The sequence below is a fragment of the Filicampus tigris genome, chromosome 3 (genome assembly GCF_054856515.1).
Source record: "Filicampus tigris isolate MCC_2025a chromosome 3, RoL_Ftig_1.0, whole genome shotgun sequence".
NCBI classification, from domain to species: Eukaryota; Metazoa; Chordata; class Actinopteri; order Syngnathiformes; family Syngnathidae; genus Filicampus; species Filicampus tigris.
In genome coordinates, this window is record NC_141219.1 from 7,133,411 (window position 1) to 7,155,000 (window position 21,590).

The window sequence follows — 21,590 nt, forward strand, 5'->3', positions numbered from 1 at the left end:
GCGTTATAATTGTAAAGAATATGCGCATCCTAAAGCCCTAATAGGGCTTTCGGAGATGATTCACAGGTTCACAGAGGAACACAAGTCAGCAGCGAGTCATAGGAGGTATTGTCCATCTGCCTGACTGTAATTACTGCCCACTTGCACCGTTGAAGTCTGACTCATAACAACAGCTTTTTGCAAAACACCGCCAGCCTGCTTCTGCCTAGCTTGGCGACGCTTCCAGTTTTCTTTAACCATGTGCATAAAGTGAAGGTTATGCATGAAGTAGTGGCAACCCTACATCCAACATTCTGTCATTATTATCCGGAAACATAGATTAATGAATCTGGGTAGTGTGACAGAGTGTCTTTTCAGGATTCATCTGTGCTATGGGGCATTTCCTGACCATGCAAGTCATTGTTTACATGAGTAGCATGTTCCAATAATCTACCTCAAATTAGCTCGTATTCAGATGATATGAGAATCACAATATGGCTCATTGTCAAACAGTATACAACATTTGTACTGTTCCTGGTTTGTGCTGTTTTCAAAAAAAAGGACCACACTTGTGGGCTTGGGAGGATTGCAAATTCATATTTTCAGGGTGACGGAGGCGGAATGGAATGGTGGATTTAACCTAATCTGTGACTGTCTGAAATTATTTTTTGTTGCTCTTGTATGTGTAGAACAGCATGTGGAGAGTCACCTGTCTGGTCATCACTGTTTAACTGACCCCATGTCAGAATTACAATAAACAAACAAACAAACTAACCCTAACCATAACCCTAAACTAAAAATAAATAAAAAAAATATATATATTTCTTTTATTGAAAAAAATATACATATACATTCCTCTGAAAAATCTTCAGAAAGGATCTTCCTCTTTAAAAAAAATATTTAGAAAATTATATAAAATAGGTGCCCGTGCCCACTCTACCTCCAGGGATAGAGACCCAATATCTAATCCTAACCCTAAACAAAAAACAAGTAGTTATTAGTAGTTATTTCCTCCACCCCTTTCCTAAACCTGACCCCAACCCTTTAATTTAAAGAGATCATCCTTCGTCTATTGTTTTCCCTTTCATGAATCCTAGCATTAACATATACTTTACACCCTTTGTAAAATGTTCACTTTCACTGTATGAGTTGTATTTTTTTTTTTTAACAGAACAGAAAACATACACCTTGAGAGAGAAAGAAGAAAAGAGAGGAAATCAATTTAGCCTGCCCTTTAAAACAACGTGTGCAGTTTGTACAGTTTCTCAGGGAGCTGCATAGCACACTAGCAGTTGGCCGTAGCGCATACGGCGATAAAGGATGTCCCAAAAGTTACTCTGTACTGCTTTTTTGACACTTTATATCAGATGTCATTTAGACAGACTTGAATCATCAGAATTTGAAAGCTTTGGCTTTGTTGATTTTGTTAGGATATCATTTCCTTGCCCATGGCTCACCAATTGACATTGGAGCCATGTTGAAAAATTGCCTGCCGGCAAAAAAAAAGTTTTTCTGTCCCCGACTGCTGTTCAGCACCAGTCTGAAAAGCTTTTATGGCCATCACAGTGCTCCACCGTGTTTTTTACAATTCACGCCCTCCACGGCTCACTTTCTCAGATGAGGGTATCTTCTTGACAAACCACACAGCAGAAGGAGCTGCTTGTACCAACGCGGATGAAAACAGCCAAACTTCAAGAGCAGGTACAAGTAAAGCTTTATCACATTCCGAGGCATCCACTGAATCAAGCTTTTGTTGATTGTGAGTTTTAGTGCAGCCGTTAGGATTGACTTTCCCTGTCTTTGTGCTAACGCCAGCTCTAGAAGTGTTGTATGGTGGCAGTGAACTCAACTCAACACATTTCACAACATGCAGCAGTTGAGGCTTCAAGCTGTTTATTGCCACTGTCAGCTGAAGTTAACTGAGAATGTAAATTACATTTTCTATTTTAAGAACCACATAGCTTTGCCTTAGGAAAGTTTGTTTATCGTAATTCTAACAATGCAAAACGCCATAGAGGGGCTAATGAGTAGCATCAGTGTTGCAACGTTATAGTCATTTCAGCAACTAATATTTGAAAACAGTGGAAGTAGCAAAAGATGTAGCTGGACATATTCTTTATCCTCTGCGAAGAATGACTTCGTGAGAAGCTGTGACGGTGTAATGAACAGTATGTCCTTAATTCTGTACTCTCCTTGCTCCCTGGTGGCCATGGCACACACACCAGAAGGAGCACCACAATGTCCATTGAATTCAAGCAAAAAATGTGGCAAATACTTTTTAATTCTTTTTCAAGGCACCACTTGATACATAACCGCATATCGTCGCTGTCCTGTGAAAAACACGTATCTCCAATTTTGGAAACTTTTCACATTAATGCGATGTCTGTAACGCAGAAACACCATTCATGTAAAAATAAGAAATTTTCTTTTTTTTAAAATGGAGATAAGTGCTTTTCACATGACAGCGACAATATACTGTATTGGTATGGCTTGGTAGCGGCCAACGAGATAGCACTTCATAATCTGAGGCTTATTTTTATATGCTTATATTTAATCATAATTAGTAGCAGGAACACTGTGCAACAGTTCAGTTGGGTTCGGGATTTAGAGGAGATTAGCATTGAGGCTGATCTGTGCACATGTACTTGTACAAGTTCAGGTGGAAGGCCGTTTCCTGGACTGCATGCCTGTTTATGCAACATCCGGCGATAAGCATTATCAGCATGCTTAGAATTTTGACTCTTACAGACACAATACATAGAAGCTTATCTCTCTGCCTGAGCAGCGAGTGCTGCATTATCCAGTCCACTCAATTTCCCCCTATCAACTACTGATATAAAATGACACCAGAATAAGTGATCTTTAACGCCAGTCTAAGTACACTGCTACAGCGGCCACCTGCAAACAACTCGAGCATGAGAATTCATCTTATTACAAAGAAAGAAGTCTAATCCGTAGCAGTAAAGTTGTGGTGCCAGAAAGGCACTGCGGACAAAATGAAGAGGATTATAGATGGATTACCTGTGTTCTGACTCATGGATGGAGAATATGACACCCGATGTTGAGGACTTCTGTTGGATGGAGGCCAAAAAGGTAAATTCGCTTTTTCTCCTGAATAGCTGCACGACTTTCTCTGTGATGTGTGCCGGCGCTTGAACGGCTCTTCCAACATCTAAAGAAGGAAAACGTAGACAAATCATGAGCTTGCACACAGCATACAGCCATCATCCGGAACAGGCAAGGAACATACTGTAGGTTAATCTCACAAGGTGAAACAAAGGAAAACAACCGTAATTGTGTGTATACATGAGCACAATATGGCAATGTGTGTTTGAAAATTACATACATACATTCATTCATTATTAATTTTTTTTTTTACCCAAATTTAGTATAAAACCGGCTTACTCAATAGACGGCCACCAGGGCACATCTGACCAGGCATATTTCTCTCTCCCTATGAAATAGTAGTGTGTATACCAAAATACAAGTTTCATCCGACTGTGTGCGATAATGACAAGTGAGTAGCAACACGCAAGCATACGCTCAGTGCATTGTTAGCATTAGCCGTTATCTGCTGCGCCAGAATGCGCGATTAAAATATCTTATGTGGTATTAATTAGTGAACGCTATCATGTATCACCCGCCAAGTCAACTGCTTGCGCTACTACTGCGTTTTGTCTTTTTCGGTAAGTAATACTGTACATGGATAACGCGTAAATTGGCCCTCGGAATCAATCGTTGACTTGACTTGAGGTTGACTTGACTTGGAATTCAGACAGTTCTGATATTCTTAGTGCTCAAAACGCGGTGACGGACTTTAGCTGGAGCAAAATATTCAATTTCCAGTCCTCATGTGCACCAGCGCACCACTTATGTGCACGCCTGTTTATAAGATTACAACAAATTACAGATATGTTTTCTTCCTTTATTTTTTGTTAAAACAAAATGAAAGAGATGTATAATTTAGAATTGAATGTTTTCCAACAAATGTTTCACACCGTTGCAAAAAGCCATCAGTAAGGTTTCAATTGTGCGTATTCAAATCATTGGCAAATTAATCGGGATCGGGAAAACACAATAAGTTATTCGCGGTCCCTGCATCTTCTGCTAAAACTATCTACAAGTCTTCCCTCACCACATTCTTAAATCTCCTCCTTCCTCCTTATTCCTGATCCTCGCCGTCCTCAACCCTCTCAATGTAAACATCTGTCTGTCGTTTAATGTACACACAAAATGTACACGCTGTACATCACTTGAGGTGCAAAATGAAAAAGAACTACTGGTAATAAGACCTTGACCAACCTCTAATAAACTTGATCATGAGACCCAAGCAAAAGTTAAGCAGCACACCCACGCAGTCTTGACTGTAGAGAGATGCAAGTCTCATGGCCAAAATAAAAACAATAATTCAGTCTCAAATGGAAACAGTGATGGCAGATAGATTCACCAAGCAGACAAGATGAGAGTTGCAAACGAGGGGAAAAAAATGTTTTCTGCTCCTTTTAAGTTTCAACTTTTCACTGTCGTGGGTCCAGCTGGTCTACCCACAGCTTCGCTAAGTCTTACGGATAGCCTCCTTAACTGTTCCGAAAGACTTTGCTCAAAGCCAGTGAAGTAGTAAAGCTTCGGTCTGACTGAAAATGAGGAGCCAATTGCACAGTGTCACAGCCATATAAAACATTACTGATTATTTGCTGAGTGCACAAAGTAAGCTAGGAGAAGTTTTGAGAGGGTCATTTTTCCATGGAACATCTGACAAGAAAATGCCTTGGGGCTAATATTGCAACCTGCTGAGTTCTGTGTTTCTGTTTACAGCGCTTCAACCGATATTGCACACAATGCTCACTGGCTGTATAGGATTAGGACATACCACTTGAATCCTAAACAACTTCTTGTTGAATTTGTAGCAGTGGCACACTTTAAATGTAAGAAAAGAACCGCGACAAGCATTTACTTATTCAACATTGATTATTGAATGTATCCAGTTGCTCTATCAGTTCCTTCCTGGACAAGTACAAAGAAGAAACATTATAATCCTCCAATATTAGGTTCTCTGTGACAAAATAGAGTCGAAATTTTAAATTCTTTTTCTCATTTCTAACGATAGTTCTAAATATTCAGTCAGCCCCGTAACAAGCTCGTTTGTGGATTCTAAAATATCTTAAAGTAGACACAGAGAGAAAAAGGTGCAGCTTTCTAGCTTCTGTCCTGTGAAGCCATCTTAGATACATTTATGAGCAGGCTTAGAACTATACTTTATGGTAATTTTTTAACTTTGGGGCTGCCTCCGGCTTGTCTTGAAATATCCCCTGGATAACCTATGCAGGTCTAGTTTACCAAGTTACTCTTCCACATGATGGACTGCGTTTTTCTCTCCCTCCCTCACGATAGAATAATTACCCATAATGACCCCCAGCGGCCTTTTTTGGGTCATTGCTTTCAAGGGCTGCTCATGTTCAACGCCAAATTAGATTATGTTGTCCATGTAAATGTCGTTAATGCTACCTTGCGAGTCCAACAAAACTCAATGCAGCTCTGCTTAGCGATCATTTGTGTTTGAGACAGTGGCGCAGTTACTTGAAAGTGGCAGATCTTTGGCCAGCCTCCTCACCAAGTCGTAGGTGGAGAAACTCTGCAATAGCATATCAATTAGCCCCACTGTTACATCACAGTGGCCAAAAAGTCAGAACGGCTTGTTCACAGATACATTTTCGGAATTAGCATCTCACAAAAAGTTTACTTGGTTGTTTAATTTCATGCTTCATGGTGAGTTAAAAGGAATAAAAGTATTTTCAAAATGCGTCACCATCAAGCTTCTTATTTTTCACAGAAGATATGGGGCTCTACTGGAATAAAAATCTCCTTCTTCTCATTGTACCACATATTCTGTGCATGTACATTTATGTAGGACGTAATAGGTAAGGTTTTACTACTAGATTCCTTACCTAAGCTCTTTTTTGTGCAAGTATTTATTTACAGGAATGGCACACCGCCCCACCACTATTTTTCTATTCAAAAATAAGAAAATAAATGTGTGCGGCCCTTTGAATACTGAAATTTTCCCCGAGGGGTTTTGTGATCTTCCCAATCTCATCTTGACCTTTGTTAACCTCAACTGGCATTTCTTAATTATACTGTGCACTGTGAAGTCTGCAATCTGAAAAAGCTCTGTGCATATGGGCATCAACAACTTATCACACAGCTGCTTGGAGGAAACAATGGTTCTAAATGTTTGCCAGGTTGACCAAAGCGCTGCAAAGAAGGCCGACAATGCAGGGGTGGTTGAAACTCCAAAAGGGGATTTTATTTTAAAATAAACTAAGCACCGCTGATCCGCTATCACTAGCCAGAGTCTTGAATACACACAATCAATCGTGGTGAACTGATACGTTGTGAAGTTCTGCTTTTCCGGTCTATTTTTAGATGGCAGATTTGTCGATGAGCACGGGCCAGACGACTCGGTTTTTAGCAGATCATTCAGAGCACTCGCTGTGGCATCTGTGCTGTGCCAGAGTTGAACAGCCTTTATGCCAAACCATATCTGCTACTTCTTCAAATGTCATTTGGTCTTTATTCTCTTATTTTGGGAACTTCCACACATAAAGTGGATGTGTGTCGGCCGTGCATCTAGTCCACAGCAGACTGTCCCTGAGGAGCTAGCCTGTTTTCAGATGCTCATGGGGGCTCTGCAGGAAAGAGTTAAAAGTTTGGGCTGAAGACCAGGGCTGGAGCTGGAACTAAAGATACAAACTACTGAGTGTGGCTGGAAAAAAAAAAGTGGGGAAAAAAGTCATAAAAGGAGGGTAGCATATGGCACCAGCATTGGAGAGCTTTGTAAATGAAGCTGCATTGTAAATGTGGCTTTCGCACAATACCCGTTTAGGGGGGAAAAAATGCCAACCGCAGTTGGCATGTCATGTTTAGAGTAGAGCAGCGGAGATGTTTGATGCAGCCCCAAACAACAAGTGAATAATGTAGTTTACTTCAGTGCGTTGTCCAGTAGCATGGCAAGAAAAGTTGAACAAGGCTTTTAGAATGGCAAAGAAAGTTCACATTGTTCATGCAAAAACAAAAGAGAAAGAGAGCAGCACTTGAAGGAGTGCATATAAAGAAGCCTCGAACCGCTGTCAAGCTCTCAGCACGCCTCCCCAAAGTTGCCTTTGCTCACATTTGAAGAATCTCTTGGCTGATGAAAAATTCATAAATCTGAATTGATAAAACATTGATGATTCAGTTGAAGATCCTTTCCCTTTACAAGTAAATAACCTGTAAGTAAACATGAAAAAAAAAAAAAACTCCAAGTTCTATCCGTTAGGTAATTGGTGTCATGTTGCGTGTCACAGATCTAATGAGGTAAGATCTCGAGAGGGAGTCATTTGACGACGTTGTCGACTCCTTACCAACAATCTTCAGACTAAGCACTGTTTGGATTACTGCAAATAAGGAGGGAGCTCAGAGAAATTAATGACATCCGTCTGCAAGAGTCACCGACTGTCACTTAAAGAACAATCATGCAGATCCTTGATGCAAAACCAAGCCAAGGGAATAGAAGATACCGCTTAAAGAAACTGCCTTCATTTCCTTCTCTTCAGGGGTGAAAACGTTTGTATTCTAATGCTCAGAGGTACATAAAAGTACATAAAAGTTAAGTTGTTTTACATCCTCCCACCCTCCTGCTCACTTTAAACGTTAACTGTCACCTACTACTGCCTTTTGTCTTTTATATTCGTGGTGTAACTGTATACGTGGATGTATTAATTAATACGTTTCGGTACAGCGTGTTCGGTTCGGTCCACTCTCCTACGCGCGCAACACTCAATAGCGTCCGTGTGAAAACTCGCCTACTCGCACGTAAGCTAGCGCTAATCATAAGAACTGATCAGAAACGGCACGCAAATGGACCGAATCGAACATGCCGTACCGAAATAAATAGATATATATACACACACTGTGGGTGTGTGTTTGTGGGTGTTTTTAGATGTTCAAATTAATCAATCAAGACGAAATAAAATTAGATCAAAAGGTAATCAGAACTAAAAAAAAATGTTTTGTTGTTGTTGATTGGTCTAATCTGACTTTGTTAAAAAAAAAAAAATGTCGCACAGATGGCACTGCATTTTATTATTACATTTAATCTGTTTTTCAACACGCCAAAAACCCAATGAGGCAGATGCTCTGAACCAGGGATGGACAATTTAAACGATGGAGGAGGGCAGAAATTTTAATCAGCGCTACAAGGGGTGCCGCATCGGACGATGCATCTCCTAAACAGATTAATGGGGGGAAAATGTGCATATGTCTGTCTTTGTCACATTGGACCAAAGTGCAGAAGAGCATCTTAATACATTCTAATGCTCAAATGCATATACAACACTGTAAAAGAGCCACTCAACTACAAAGGCTTTGACGTAAATAAATTTTTCCCCCTACAAAGGCCTCTTGCATGAAAATGGCCATTCAAAGATGGCGCAAAATTGCTTAACAGTAAACCAAAATTAAGTGCAAGAATGCTTTCTGCACATTTTCACAAAAATCAACTCACACAAAGATTTAATATTACATCCTACCGTAGGCTTGACCTGCATGTCTTTCAAAGTCCTCAAATTAAGAGGCTGGCTCACTCGTCTGCAACAGCCACTTTGGAGGTCAAAAATATCTATCTATCTATCTATCTATCTATCTATCTATATATCTATCTATATATATATATATATATATATATATATATATGATATATCCACAACTGCTTCAAACGAACTCGCAACGGTTCTTTTTGTATATTTGAGATCGATGTTGTAATGGTGACTTAGGTTTCAATCTTTTACGGCCGATAATGTTTCAAAGCGAACTAGGCAGATAGCTTTGTGTTTCAATTCTGTGAGCAAATCACGTGCTTTCTACTTTACATACGATACATTTTTGACATCACTCCGCGGTTACATATGTAGGCATTGCTCACAAACACCTTCATATCATTTTCTTTCTCAAACCCACTCTGACTGGTCAGAACTAACCAGCAGTTTCACCAAGCATCCTCAGAGTTGCTATACATAGCGATTTATCTCAATTAGCCATGCGCCGCATACTTGAAAAATGCAATGCCGGGGATAAGTGTGGGAAACCAGCTCCCATCCCCTGAGAACTGTAAACTACCACGTCATTTAAATGTCGAATAAAGCAACCAATCTCCAAATGAGGTAATCATCATGCAATCACGTTGATGGGCAGGCTCCTTAATCATGTACGCACAACAGCCGCATTGTTGATCACTCCAACATTCTCCAGTCCACAATGTTACGTTCTAAAAGAGGATGGAGATGAATGGCGGTGCAGCATGTGCAGCATCTAGAGCAGCACTGGGAGATGCGATAAAAACAGGCCATACGGGGGGAGAAGACGCAGGGAGAGATAATACGAGCAAAGGTCACTCAGGGGTGCTTCTTTAGCAGAGATCGTAGCCTCGCCGAAGACCTAACACATGACGTGCACCACACGTGAGCATGTCACATTCACGTTCACGTATCGCATGTTTCACATCTGCTCTAACTCTGCCACGTCAAAGCCCCAGTGTCAAAATAACATGAAGATACCACCAAAAAAAGGAGCATGGACTTATTTTTGCAACTTTATATGAAAGGCAATGCAAAATAAGTAAAACATTAACTTGAGTGGAATTTGTGGCATTTCTCAAAGTATATGCCTCAATGCACAATTGGGTGGATTTCCATTCCCTGAGGTGCAGTGTCAGCAGAGCTGGGCATTTTACTAAAAACCGAGCGTATGTTATTCGTCACCCGTCTGCGGCATGGGTACCCTTCCGTCGTCCGTCATTTGCCTTTTTTTTCCCGGGGTAAAAAATAGCAACCAGCCTATGAGCCGGTCCGCCTCTGATTTTAAACGGGCTTCCGTCAATGTTTCTAAAAATGTTTTTTTTTTTTTTTTAAACGCCTTTTGTGTGCACAGTGTACCACGATCTGGAAACGTAGTTGTGTTTCTTCGCTTGTCTGACTGGAATCTGGAAATGTGAGCTTCTAATCTGACTGGTAGCACTTCAAGCCGACACAGAGCTCTCACCTGGATTGCTTGTTCCTGATTGGTGGCCCTGGTCGTAGAATCGACCATCCAATCGGTGCACGCTTTGTGCGGAACCCCTCCCATCAGAACAGAAAGAGTGACTCACTGCGCCATGGAAGCCTGATCACAGCCTGGTCCATCACTCAAATCTGTCCCCCAAGCAACAACAACTCACTATTGTTCCGCGGCCATCAAAGCCTCGCCATGAAAAATAGACTAAAGACAAAAGACAAAAGACGGATTAAATACATGGACTTCCGATTATGCTTAGTCTGTCCATTTGAAAATTTTTCCCGTCATTCGTCAACCGTCAGCAAAACGGGCGTCCGTCAAAGGCGGGTAGACGGACCGGTCCGTCACATAGACGGAATGCCCAAGCTCTGAGTGTCACAGTGACATATTAACAGTTCTCAATCATTTTTGCAGTGTCAAGTTAGCGCTTTAGTTTTTCTTGAATTACAGACAAGATTGCAGGTGCTATTGTTTCCTGCTCATTCAGCTCTTGGCAGCCAGGGTAAAAATTCAGGCGAGATGGGTGAAATTTGCAGATAATTGTTTCAGGAGAAATGTTAAACAAAAGCATTCAATTGCCCTTCTCTGTACCTCAGAATAGAAATGCGTTCAGTTTTGGAATATGTCGAACTCCCTGTGGGATAAACAACTGTTCTATTGTAGTCAGTGAAATGGAGTCTGCTTCTTAAATCTAGAAAAAAAAAAGGGGGGATGTGGGGGGTGCAACTGTAGTCTGTTGTCTTTTTTCCAAACAGTCCTACGGCCTTGTGATCCAATCACTGGCAGCATTGCCTTTGCCCGCTTATTTCTTTAATGCTCGTCGTATACAAGTCGACGTCTGGTCTCATCATACATTCGGAGATGTTGTTGCTCAGGCATTTGAGTGAAAAGACTAATGAGAGGATGTGTAAACAGGCTTTATTATTCGTATCTGTTGTGCAAAAGCCTTCAGCTACAAAAGTGTGTGTGGGGGGGGGGAACCTTCATCACTTTCATTAAAGCAACTCTCACTTTTCACCCGTGTCTTCCCCCAGAGACATGACAAGCTTGCGGTAGCAGCATCGCTACGCGTTTTCCTATGCCACGTCTTCTCAAGCTGACGAGGTAAATGACGACTTGCCTTGACACATATTCATTGTTCACTTATTATTGTTATTATTAATATTTTTGGTCTGTTTCATCTGACGTACTTTGATGCTCCAGTGTAAAAGTTTGCGTTTGCATTTCCCAAAGGTTAAAGCTTTGAAGACGTTTAATAGGCTTTTAATAATTGTTTAATAATTGATTCGATTTTAAACTAGTGATCATATACTTGAAAAAGCAAAGGGTTCCTTTAAAACGCAAAGGAAGCTTTTGCTTATATAATGTGATTGTGGTGTCCTCGAGGTAAAGCGGATACAGCTAAATGACATTATTTTTTTCTGTCAGTATGAAGAGAAGCATTTTCGTAACACGTGGGCCACTATGGCTCAATGCAAAACTCATTAGCAACCACTCGAGGTTGTAATTTGCTTATTTGTATCATTAATATGATATTGTTCTGTGCCGTCTCCGCTTGTGGAGTCACTGATGTTGTTTCATGTGTTCCATACTGTATGTCTCACTTGAACTAAATATATATAAATAGACTTAAAAATGGAATAGATGCATCAGATTGTAATTGGGTTATTTTACCTGCACTGTAAATCGAGTGCTTTCATACATTCAGAAACTACTTAAAAGATTTCAATTCCTGTACATTAGGCGTTCTGAATTTAGTGTATATGCCAATTTGACTTTTTTTTTTTTCAACCCCCCCAAAAATCTTTGCAATGATATCTTCTACGCGCCTTCACTAGTCTAAACATGGCATTGTGATTAATATTGCGTTTTCGGAATTGGAGTTAAGCAGCAAAACCCATTTTTAGCCATCTCAGGAGGCGGCCATTTTGTCACTTTTGTCAACTGAAAATGACATCACAGTTGCTCAGGGCTCAGGTCATGACCAATCACAGCTCACCTGTTTGAAGCTGAGCCACGATCGGTCGTTATCTGAGTCTTGAGCGACTGTGATGTCATTTTCAGTCAGCTTTTTTAATTGATTTTCAAAACGAAATCCGGCGGGCTATGTATTGGTAAATGGGCTGTCACTTTGCATAGCGCTTTTCAACCTTCAGTACGCAAAGACCTTCAGCAAAACGGTTAGCTCAACTGGAGGTCCGGTACCTTGCTCAAGGACACTTTGACGTGGTCGCAATGGCCAGGGATCGAACCCCCAACCTCTCAGTAGGGAGACAACTACTCTACCACAAAGACAATGCCGCTCATTGACTGTTATCGATCAAATATGTATATAGTTCTAGTCCAAATATATGGACCACTAGTTTCGGGCTATCACTACACATTTGCCTTTAATTTGACAGCAAGGACATAATCATGACACGTCTGTGCCTTTAAGAGATATCCCCTTCATGTAGGTTGAATAATTCAGACTGCATCGAGGTCCCTGTGAGGTGGGACCAGCGTCTCGCCTCCTCCTCCAGCAGTAGGACAGCCGGGAAGCTCATGCATAAAAGATGAAAGGTTTGATAACCTTCATTGCTTTTGGTGGCACTGTAAAGACTTTATTGTCGTAGCATTGCTCAGCTACATGCAGCCCGTGGATTGTCCACAGCCTCCCTGCGTGAGGCATGGTCATGCCATATGCATCCTGACGCCACTCTAAAGACAACAAGGTATAAATAGAAACTACACTCTTACAAACTTCAAATGCAATTCCTTGCTAGTCTTTCATGAAAACGCGTTAATTGTTTGCTAAATGCACTCATAGTTGGGTTGGGACCCAAAATGTGTCATCTCGTATTACTCGTCCTATTAACACCGCCTGTCCATTTTTACCGCAGTATCTGCAATGTGAGCTAAACCGAACTCTAAAAACTGCCATTTTCCATGCTGTTATAGGAAGCCTAGCTCCGTCATCCTGTGAGGTACGCACACATCTGTTGAAAGGAGCAAAATATTTCTCCAATCGTCTGACAGAGGAATGATAACATTTATCTTGAGCACATAAAAGATTGGGATGTTTCGTTTTTAATTTTTTTTTTTTTAGGTTACCTGTAAAGAGCTGATAGGCCACTATGAAAGAACACTCGTCGTTTGGGATTTGAATCAGCCTGTCCAAGTAACCTCTTGTTTTGCGTTTTATGTTGAACTAGATTTTCTTCCTGTTTCAAGTTGTATTCCCTTTTCTCCCCCCGCGCCCACCCCTCCACCCACACTTCCCACCTGAGTTCGTCATTAGCTTCCTGTTTGCCCTTTCGAGTTGAGTTTTGAGGTGTCACCGACATCCATTTGAGCACAGCAAGAATGAGGAGAAGCAACAGAAGCAGGATGAAACAAAATCAAAAATATCCGGGGGGAAACCATGGCTATTTTTACACAAACAATGTCACTTTGCAGAAATTTTAACCATCAAAAAAAACAATTACAAGGTTACAAGGTTGGATAAAAGTATTGATTATTTGAAAACTATGTTTAGCAAGCAATTTGCTATCAAGTCAGTTGTCTGCTGTAAACAAGTTTGTCACATTTAAAAGGCATCATTTCTAGTATTGCACTTAATTCTCAACAATCTGAGACAATAACCTGATCATGCCACACAATGTATTCCAACTACATTTTATAACTTCAAAAATTACCAAGCCACATCCCCCGAGAGAACCACAACTTGCAATCCTGCCAATCCATATCAATTCTGGCCCCCTCAACACTAATTGACTGAAGTTTAGCAAAGGCTTTCTTAAGTGTGGCGTAAATGCCTTAAAGCGGAAGTCAACCCAAGCATATTTTTTTCAAGAATATGTTCCCAGCAGGCCCACTAGTTGAAACACCGCATCCTGATTAATTTTGTGTTTGTGAAATATAAATTAAGCAGCAAAATGCACTCGTTTTTAGCCATCTCCGGGGGGGCGGCCGTTTTGTCTTCTGTCAACTGAAAATGACATCACAACTTCTTCCAACGACCAATCACAGCTGACCTGTTCTCTGAATCTGAGCCGTGATTGGTCGTTGGGAGCAGTTGTGATGTCATTTTCAGTCGACAGAAGACAAAATGGCCGCCCCCGGAGATGGCTAAAAACGAGTGGAATAACACTTATTCCACAAACGCAATAGTTATCAGAATAAAACACAAACATATTCTTGAAAAAAATATGTTTGCGTTGACTTCCGCTTTAAATGAAACAAGCACACGTCTGTATGTATTTATCAATTAATATTGCTTATTGAAAACATCTAATACAGTGCCTGTCTTGATGGAAGCATCAAAATTTATGCATTCGCACAAACGCGACCAGATGGAATTCTTACTCTCACATGCTGGAAAAACAGGTCGCATATGCAACCATGTTGGTCGCAGTCCCGAGCCCTGACTTACAGCATTTATATCATTGTTCAAATTTAAATGCATCAGCAACATTTTATGGTAAAAGAGCAAAGGTACAATCTGTTTGATTATCTGTACTATTGGCTGCAGTCACTCTGCCGTGGTCCGCCTTTGAGTTTGTTTTTTGACTTTAGTTTCCTGTTTTTTTTTCCCCTTGTGTTCCTTTGTCTGTCTGTCTCGTTAAGATATTGGGTCCACCTGTGCTTGTCATCCCAGTCCCTAGTGTTGGCCAATCAGCTCCCTCCAACCCTTTGTGTCTTGTCCAGGTAGTTCCTCTTTGTCTCGTCAGTGTGTCTGTATTTAGGGCCCTGCTTTCTTTCACTCCTGATTGGTTCGTTGTCATTTGTCAGTTGTCAAAGTCACGTCGAGTCCAGTCCAGTCCTAGTCCGAGTTTAGTTTCCTTTGACCCTTTTTTTTTGGTATTAACCCAGTGCCTTGTTTGCCTTTTTGTTTTCTTTTAATTAAATAATTCATATTGCACTTCATTTTTGCCTCCTGCCTCCCTGCTTTTGGGTCCACAACCACACGGGAGTTTTCATCACGCTGATTCCTCAGTTCAAAACTTACCTCTGTGCACTAACACGTGATGACACCATCGCAGTTTGTGAACTGACCCAGAAGAAACCGTGACATTTGTAGTACCACTCTGAGATTTGGTCAATTTACTTTTTTACCGGAATCCAGAATAGCTGCGCAGCCAACCAGGTTGCAATCCAGGTTATTTTGCCAGTAAAGATAATTGCCCCTTAAGCAACAAAGAGTTACAAGGTATGCAGGTAATTAAAAAGACACCAACACAACTTCAAAAAAAAAAAGAGAGAGTGCTAAAAGCGTGATAGTACAGCTTCAGTTGTTTGGTAAATTCCTTACAGCTCCGAGTTCACTGGGGCTAATTGTATTTCTTACCTTGAGTTTATTTTCATTGTCTTTCATTGTTTCCATCTTCGAACTTTTTCCATCATTCCGCAGTTAGCCAACCATTATGCATTATCTCTCAGTAAACAGACGGAAATGGATCAATCACAAGAACCAAATGAACACGCTCCGCTTAATCAGTCATTTATAATTGTTCCACCTTTCCAGATCAGAACTTTCACACGAGTCAAACATCCCTGCATGCTTGCGGCATTTTTCCTTTCTCATATCCTCCTTTCTCACGTTAAACTTTAGAGAGGTGGCTTGGCAACCTCGAGTAAAGTATTTGCGGCCCCTTTCTCGCTTTGTACCCATCGTAGCAAAAAGATGAGGATTATTTTACTGTTGAAGACCCAGTTCTTCTATGCAAGAATGCTCAGTTAAAAACTCCACTGCTCATTAGGACACACAAAAAGTGGCCTCCCACTTTGCACCTGATTATTCCAGCCCAAAACATCACTCGACCACCGCAGCCTTGTTGAGACATGGTGACCATCGATCAGTTTTTCCAGAACTCCGTCCATCTGGACCATTCATAGTAGCTTGGCATTCATGATTGAATAAAACCATTTGAACATGTGTCTTCTTGTCTTTTTTTTTTTTTAAGCCTTTCTCCATGTGGGATTGGTCAGGAGTGACTGAAATTCAGCTTTGAAGGATCCTGCATCAAGAGGGTCTCAAGAGATATCAGCAGTTTCATAACCCCGCTAAATACTGATCACTGACATTTTAAAAGCTGCTTTCTTAAAAAAAAAATTTTTTTTAAATAAATCGTGCCTGGCAGAACCTTTCCTCTTTTTTATTGGAACAAACCCCATTCTCTCTGAGTCATGCACATATTACAGTATTTCATTCCTTTTGCAAAGAATTGATCAAGTCTGTTTTTCTTCAGAAGAACGATCCTTATTTTTTCTTATTTTCCTTATTTTGGCTCTTTGATGACTAAAATGGGACGTGACGTTTATGAGTTTTCGTTGACGAGACGAGACTGGATGAAATTGTTAGCGTGTGATCTGTCGGACGTTCAAAATGCAAGACCGTAATTGTTCGGATTTTAGAACGTCGGTGCTAAGTTTTGATTCCTCGTTAAATGCACGGAAGAAGCACGGAAGTATTTTTTTTCTAAAGTAAGAAAGTAGTTTTGCGCATCAATTGGTGTTCAGTAGCATGCTTTCAGTAACTGCTGCATTATTGTATTGGCTTCTCAAAAATAAAGTCTTGTGAAAAATAATACATAAAATATAAAAATAAATATATTGGTTAAAAACAACCCTTTGAGTAATTCATAGTGAAGTTCACAAACAGTAAAAAGTTCATGAAATTAAAGAACAGAGAAGTTCATGTGTGTAATGCATAATCCTTAGATCAGAAAGACATTGCTATTGGGTGGAAACCTTGTATGTCTATTTTAAAGTGAAACTAGACTAAAACCTTTTTGAGTATTTGTCGACTAAAACCTTTTTCAGTTTTTGTTGACTAAAAATAGACTAAAACCATCACAAATAGGAATGACTAAAATGCGCCTAAACTAATAAGCATTTTTACCCAAAAGACTATGACTAAATCTAAAATGCCTGCAAAAAACAACCCTGGTGTGTGTACATGTGTTTATGTGTGTGCGTATCCTAATTTTGCCGAGATTTGTTTTGTTCCCAAAGGGGCTGGAGAAAAGTAGGGTGCCATTCACACTGCACTGGTGTAAGTGCCGGTTCACAACTGGTGCTGTTGCCAGTGTTCAGTTTGGCTCAGCTTGTGCAACTGAGTTTGGCCTCCCACTGGCAGAGAGACGACAAAAAGCTATGTCATTTACATCACCAGCAAAACCTCCATATCTTAATGCGTGCACCTTTGTTGTCCGAACAACATGTTAGTAGAGTTCTCTGGCCTCTTACTGCAAAATGGCAGTTGAATATTGGCAGCAGGGACCTGCAGTTGCCGCCCCCAGCCTGACTCACAGTTTAAATGCAGTGTTTTTCTAAAATGGTGTCAGCACCATCTGGATGTGTCTATGATTTCCTCTGTGGTGCTATTTGACATTGACACAGCATGCTGCAGAGATTTTCAACGTATATTCTGTGTGAGGGGAACAACCATGATGCCGATCCACATGACGATTTCAAATTAATAATTTATGCGGCATTGTTCGGTGGTCCTCCGACTGCCCTCTCACCCCCATAGCAAAGTGCTTTGCTACAGCTGTAGCTGTTATGAAATGCGCTATATAAATAAGGTTGTATTGTATTGTATTGTGAAGCGCCACCACCACTGCTTCCCTATTTTGAGAGGGGGAACAAACTTGGTATAAAACTTAACAAAATAAAGGCATACGATGCTGTGCAAAGGAGTCACTTTGCAATGATAAATATTATAATAATAATAAATATATTTGTGGGCACTGGGGTGTAGTTTTAATTTTCAATGAACAAAATAGACAGGAGTCCACGAGTTGCTTCATGTTCTAATTGAATTACTCTTAATTTGAAAAGAAAATGTACTGTTGCTGTCACGCTCCAACATGAAACCCTAATGACACCTACTGAAAAATGACCTCAGCACAAACCTAGGACTCAGTCTTTTACAGTCCTTTTAACCATATAGTAATACTGTATATCTGTAATTTCTAAATAACTTTACGAATTACTATAAAATGTATGTATCAATTAACTAAAAGATACAACATTTGTATGAGGTAAACATTTGTCCACTTTTATGTCAATTAAGAAGAGAAGGTAAATAAATAACCTGGCGACATCAAGAGCCAGAGTAAGTCACCATGGCCAGTTATTTCTGTGTGAGCATCTGAGCGTGAGTTGTGGCCTACAGCAGCTCTGGGTGTTCTAATTTGATAGATGAGGTTGGAAGTGGGGCGTTAAGGGACAGTTTGGGTTTCCAAACAATGTAGGCAATCATGTTAATGAAAAATACAAACTATAACGCATATGCAAATATCTAGTTGTGTTTTGTTCCCGATTATCAGTCCTCAGCGGGACAGTATTAGCATTTTTTCCCATTTTATTCATCAAAAGGTCACTTCGCTCAGCCGCCTATCCTAAACTGGCTTTCATTAAAAGCAGTGGTGCAATAATCTCAGGACAAGAGATGAAGTGATGGAGAGATGAGATAAAGACATGCGGGGATCATTATTTCATTATTTCTGCAAAGCTTCTGCAGTTGGTCTGGGCGCCCACTGTCCAGCCAAAATATCTCTCTCTCTCTCTCTCTTTCTCTCTCTCTCTCTCTTTTCTCACCGCTGTCCAGGGGCGTAGCCAGAATACCATCTCATAACCCCCACCGTCAGGGGTTGATGAAATAAAATTCACACACATCCAGAACAATGAACATCCCATCACACTCACAACCAAGCAGAAACAAATCAAAGTAAAAATCCGCATTTTGCTGAGCTTCATTTACTAGATAAAGCCATTTTCTTTGCAGTGCCTTTGCTCTTGTGTACCATCTCAGAGTGTACTTCAATCTCATGTACTTATTCACTATCTGACAGCCAATCAGAATGATCAATTGTCACAGAAGGCCGACGTCATTTTGCATACTGGGATCAATGGCTCATTCATTTAAATCAGGAGTCTTCAATCGTGTTCCTCGAGGGCCGGTGCCCTGCCTGTTTTCCATCCCTCCCTGCTACAGATATTCACCAAAGGTCTGCAGAAGCTGGATAACGATGCTGATCGTTTGAATCAGGTGTGTGTTGCAGCAGGGACAGATGGAAAACAGGCGGGACACCGGCCCTCGAAGAACAGGATTGAAGACCCGTGATTTAAATCATATCTGAAAAGCACAATGACTCTTAATGCTTCACATTTGTAAATGTTGCTTTTTACTTGGGTTTGTTCCTGCTTCTATTATGAGCGTGAGTGCAAGATTGATAAATGTGTGCATTTTATTTCATAAAACTGGAAGAATTGAATGTTCTTTATTTCAAGGGAAAGTCAGAATTCTGATTAATATTTCATTTATGGAATATGAGTTAAGCATTAAAATCCACCCATTTTGTCCATCTCAGGGGGCGGCCATTTTGCCACTTGTTGACTGGAAACGACATCACAGTTGCTCAGGGCTCAAGTAACGACCAATCATGACTCAGTTTCAGAAAACAGGTGATTGCTGCGATTGGGGTTTGTTTTCCTTTTTCTTTTTTTTAATGAACACTTTATCGAAGGCATTTTCTATTGGTATCGATCACGTGTCAATCGCCATACATATCGATATCGAATTATCAGCCCGGCCCTACATCAAATAAATCTGAATGCCATGTGTAGACTAGTGAAGGCGCCGAGACATTATTGGAAATACATTTTTGGGGTTGACTTTCACTTTAAAACTCATTATTTTAGACTTTGCATTCAGATCAGTTGTGCATTTATCCTTTAAATGTGCAGTTAATGTAAAAAAAAAATGTTGGCAGAGTATCAAGGGGTCGAAGAAAACTGCATCCAAGTGAAAATGGCAGAAAAATCACATATTTGGGTGGCTCTCTCCACTCGACCCCCCCCCCAGTACTTTGGACAGTAATTGGAAAAGTGCATTGCCTCTTTTTAGAGCCACTTCAAATACATTGCAAAGTGCACATGCATTTACTCTTTCACAAGTGATGTATTCAAACAACTAAAATATGCCACTGAGCTCAGAACAATACATGATTACATCCAGCATACATAAATCATCACGAATAATCACTTACTCCGCCACCGCGGCCCCTGCACTGCTCCTAACAGACTGTTAATAATGGACTGTTTGTAGCTTTTTTAGAACATGGGACACTCCATTTTTAAAAGTGTGAGCGAGCTACAGTCTAACAGCGCCATAAAAGCTACAATTGATCCTGAAGATGGGCATACTTAACGTGTGCGTTGCACAATACAGCCGCCTACAGGACCCACCCAACCACACAACACTGAAGTCGTAGCTCTCTGTTTGGAATCTCCAAAGTCAAACAAAATCTGTTATGCCTTGCTCGTCCACTTTGACGTTATTCCAATCCAAACAATTTTCCTCATGGGTGATTATGGAAATAGTAATAACCCATTCCAGGGTCAATATGTCACCATTATAAACATTTTGATAACGGTACAGGCAAATACAATTTTGGCATTATTTGTCATAGAGGTGTCAAGAAAGCATAGCTGCATAATGTGACAATGATATGAATGACCAATTCGTGGGGAATAGGAACCAAGCCCTGCCGTGAATAGCAAAATTCCGAAAGTAATTAACACCCCTCGATTCTTTTTATAACTACCGACAGATGAGACAAGATGGCAGCAAAGCACTACTTTCCTATTTGACAGGGCTGCGGCATGAGCATAAACACATCTAATTGGTAAATAAAGATAGGTCCCTGCAAAATAATCTACTAATAGCTAAATTTATGATTCCTGAATGTGTGGGGAGTTACTAAAATAGAGTAAAACTACTCAATTTTAAGTGGCATTTTTCTTAACATACTGCTGCAATTAACATGAATATATGAACAGGCAGTAGAAGAACCTTTTTTTTTCCTTTATGGTTGCTTCTTTGGTTTGCAGTGCATTCACACAAGAACATTTTAAATACAAATGGCAGGTAGTGAAATACTTTCAAAAATATACTCTCAGTAAAGTCAAAATGACATTGATCTTTGGTGTTTTTATCGAACTGTTTGTTTTGCTTTTTACTGCGGGGGGATTTCATTGTACGCCGTATGAAATAAAATCCTGCCATACATCAACTACAATGCCTTCTCAGCTTCCCACAGCATCTATTTCACTCGTCGGTGCATCTCAACACTACTAACGAGGAAACAGTCAGCAGAGCAGGTTGTCAGCAGTGTACAAGTGTGTACATGTCACAAGCTTAAATAAAAAAAAATTTTAAAAAAAGGAAAAAATAAGAAAAGAGCGGGAGGGAGCGTGGGGTTGCTGTGAATCCTGGGTGTCCTCCATTCCTCAAACTTGGACAGCTCTGCCTCATATTTGGCTAATTAGGTGTGCAGCATCCTGCATTCATTCGGTTCAAGATATTGGCACACACACAAGTGCACACACACATCATCTCTCTCAACATCCAAGGCTACAAAATTATGACACAACCAACCAGTGATCGTGCCACCACCGTGAAACTAAAAAACCCTCTTTAACCTTTCATCTTTTCTAAATTACCTTTTTTTTTCTTTAAATTTTTTTTTTTAGAT

At 40.4% G+C, this 21,590-nt stretch overlaps 1 protein-coding gene across 1 annotated transcript in view; it reads right to left on the minus strand.

Moving 5' to 3' along the window:
- Positions 1–21,590, minus strand: part of LOC147149715 (protein kinase C-binding protein NELL1-like) — a 154,852-nt gene that overhangs the window by 131,238 nt on the left and 2,024 nt on the right. Inside the window, exon 3 of the mRNA XM_086025785.1 lies at positions 3,001–3,151. Coding sequence (XP_085881911.1) covers positions 3,001–3,151 — 151 coding nt within the window. The remainder of the gene's footprint in view (positions 1–3,000; positions 3,152–21,590) is intronic.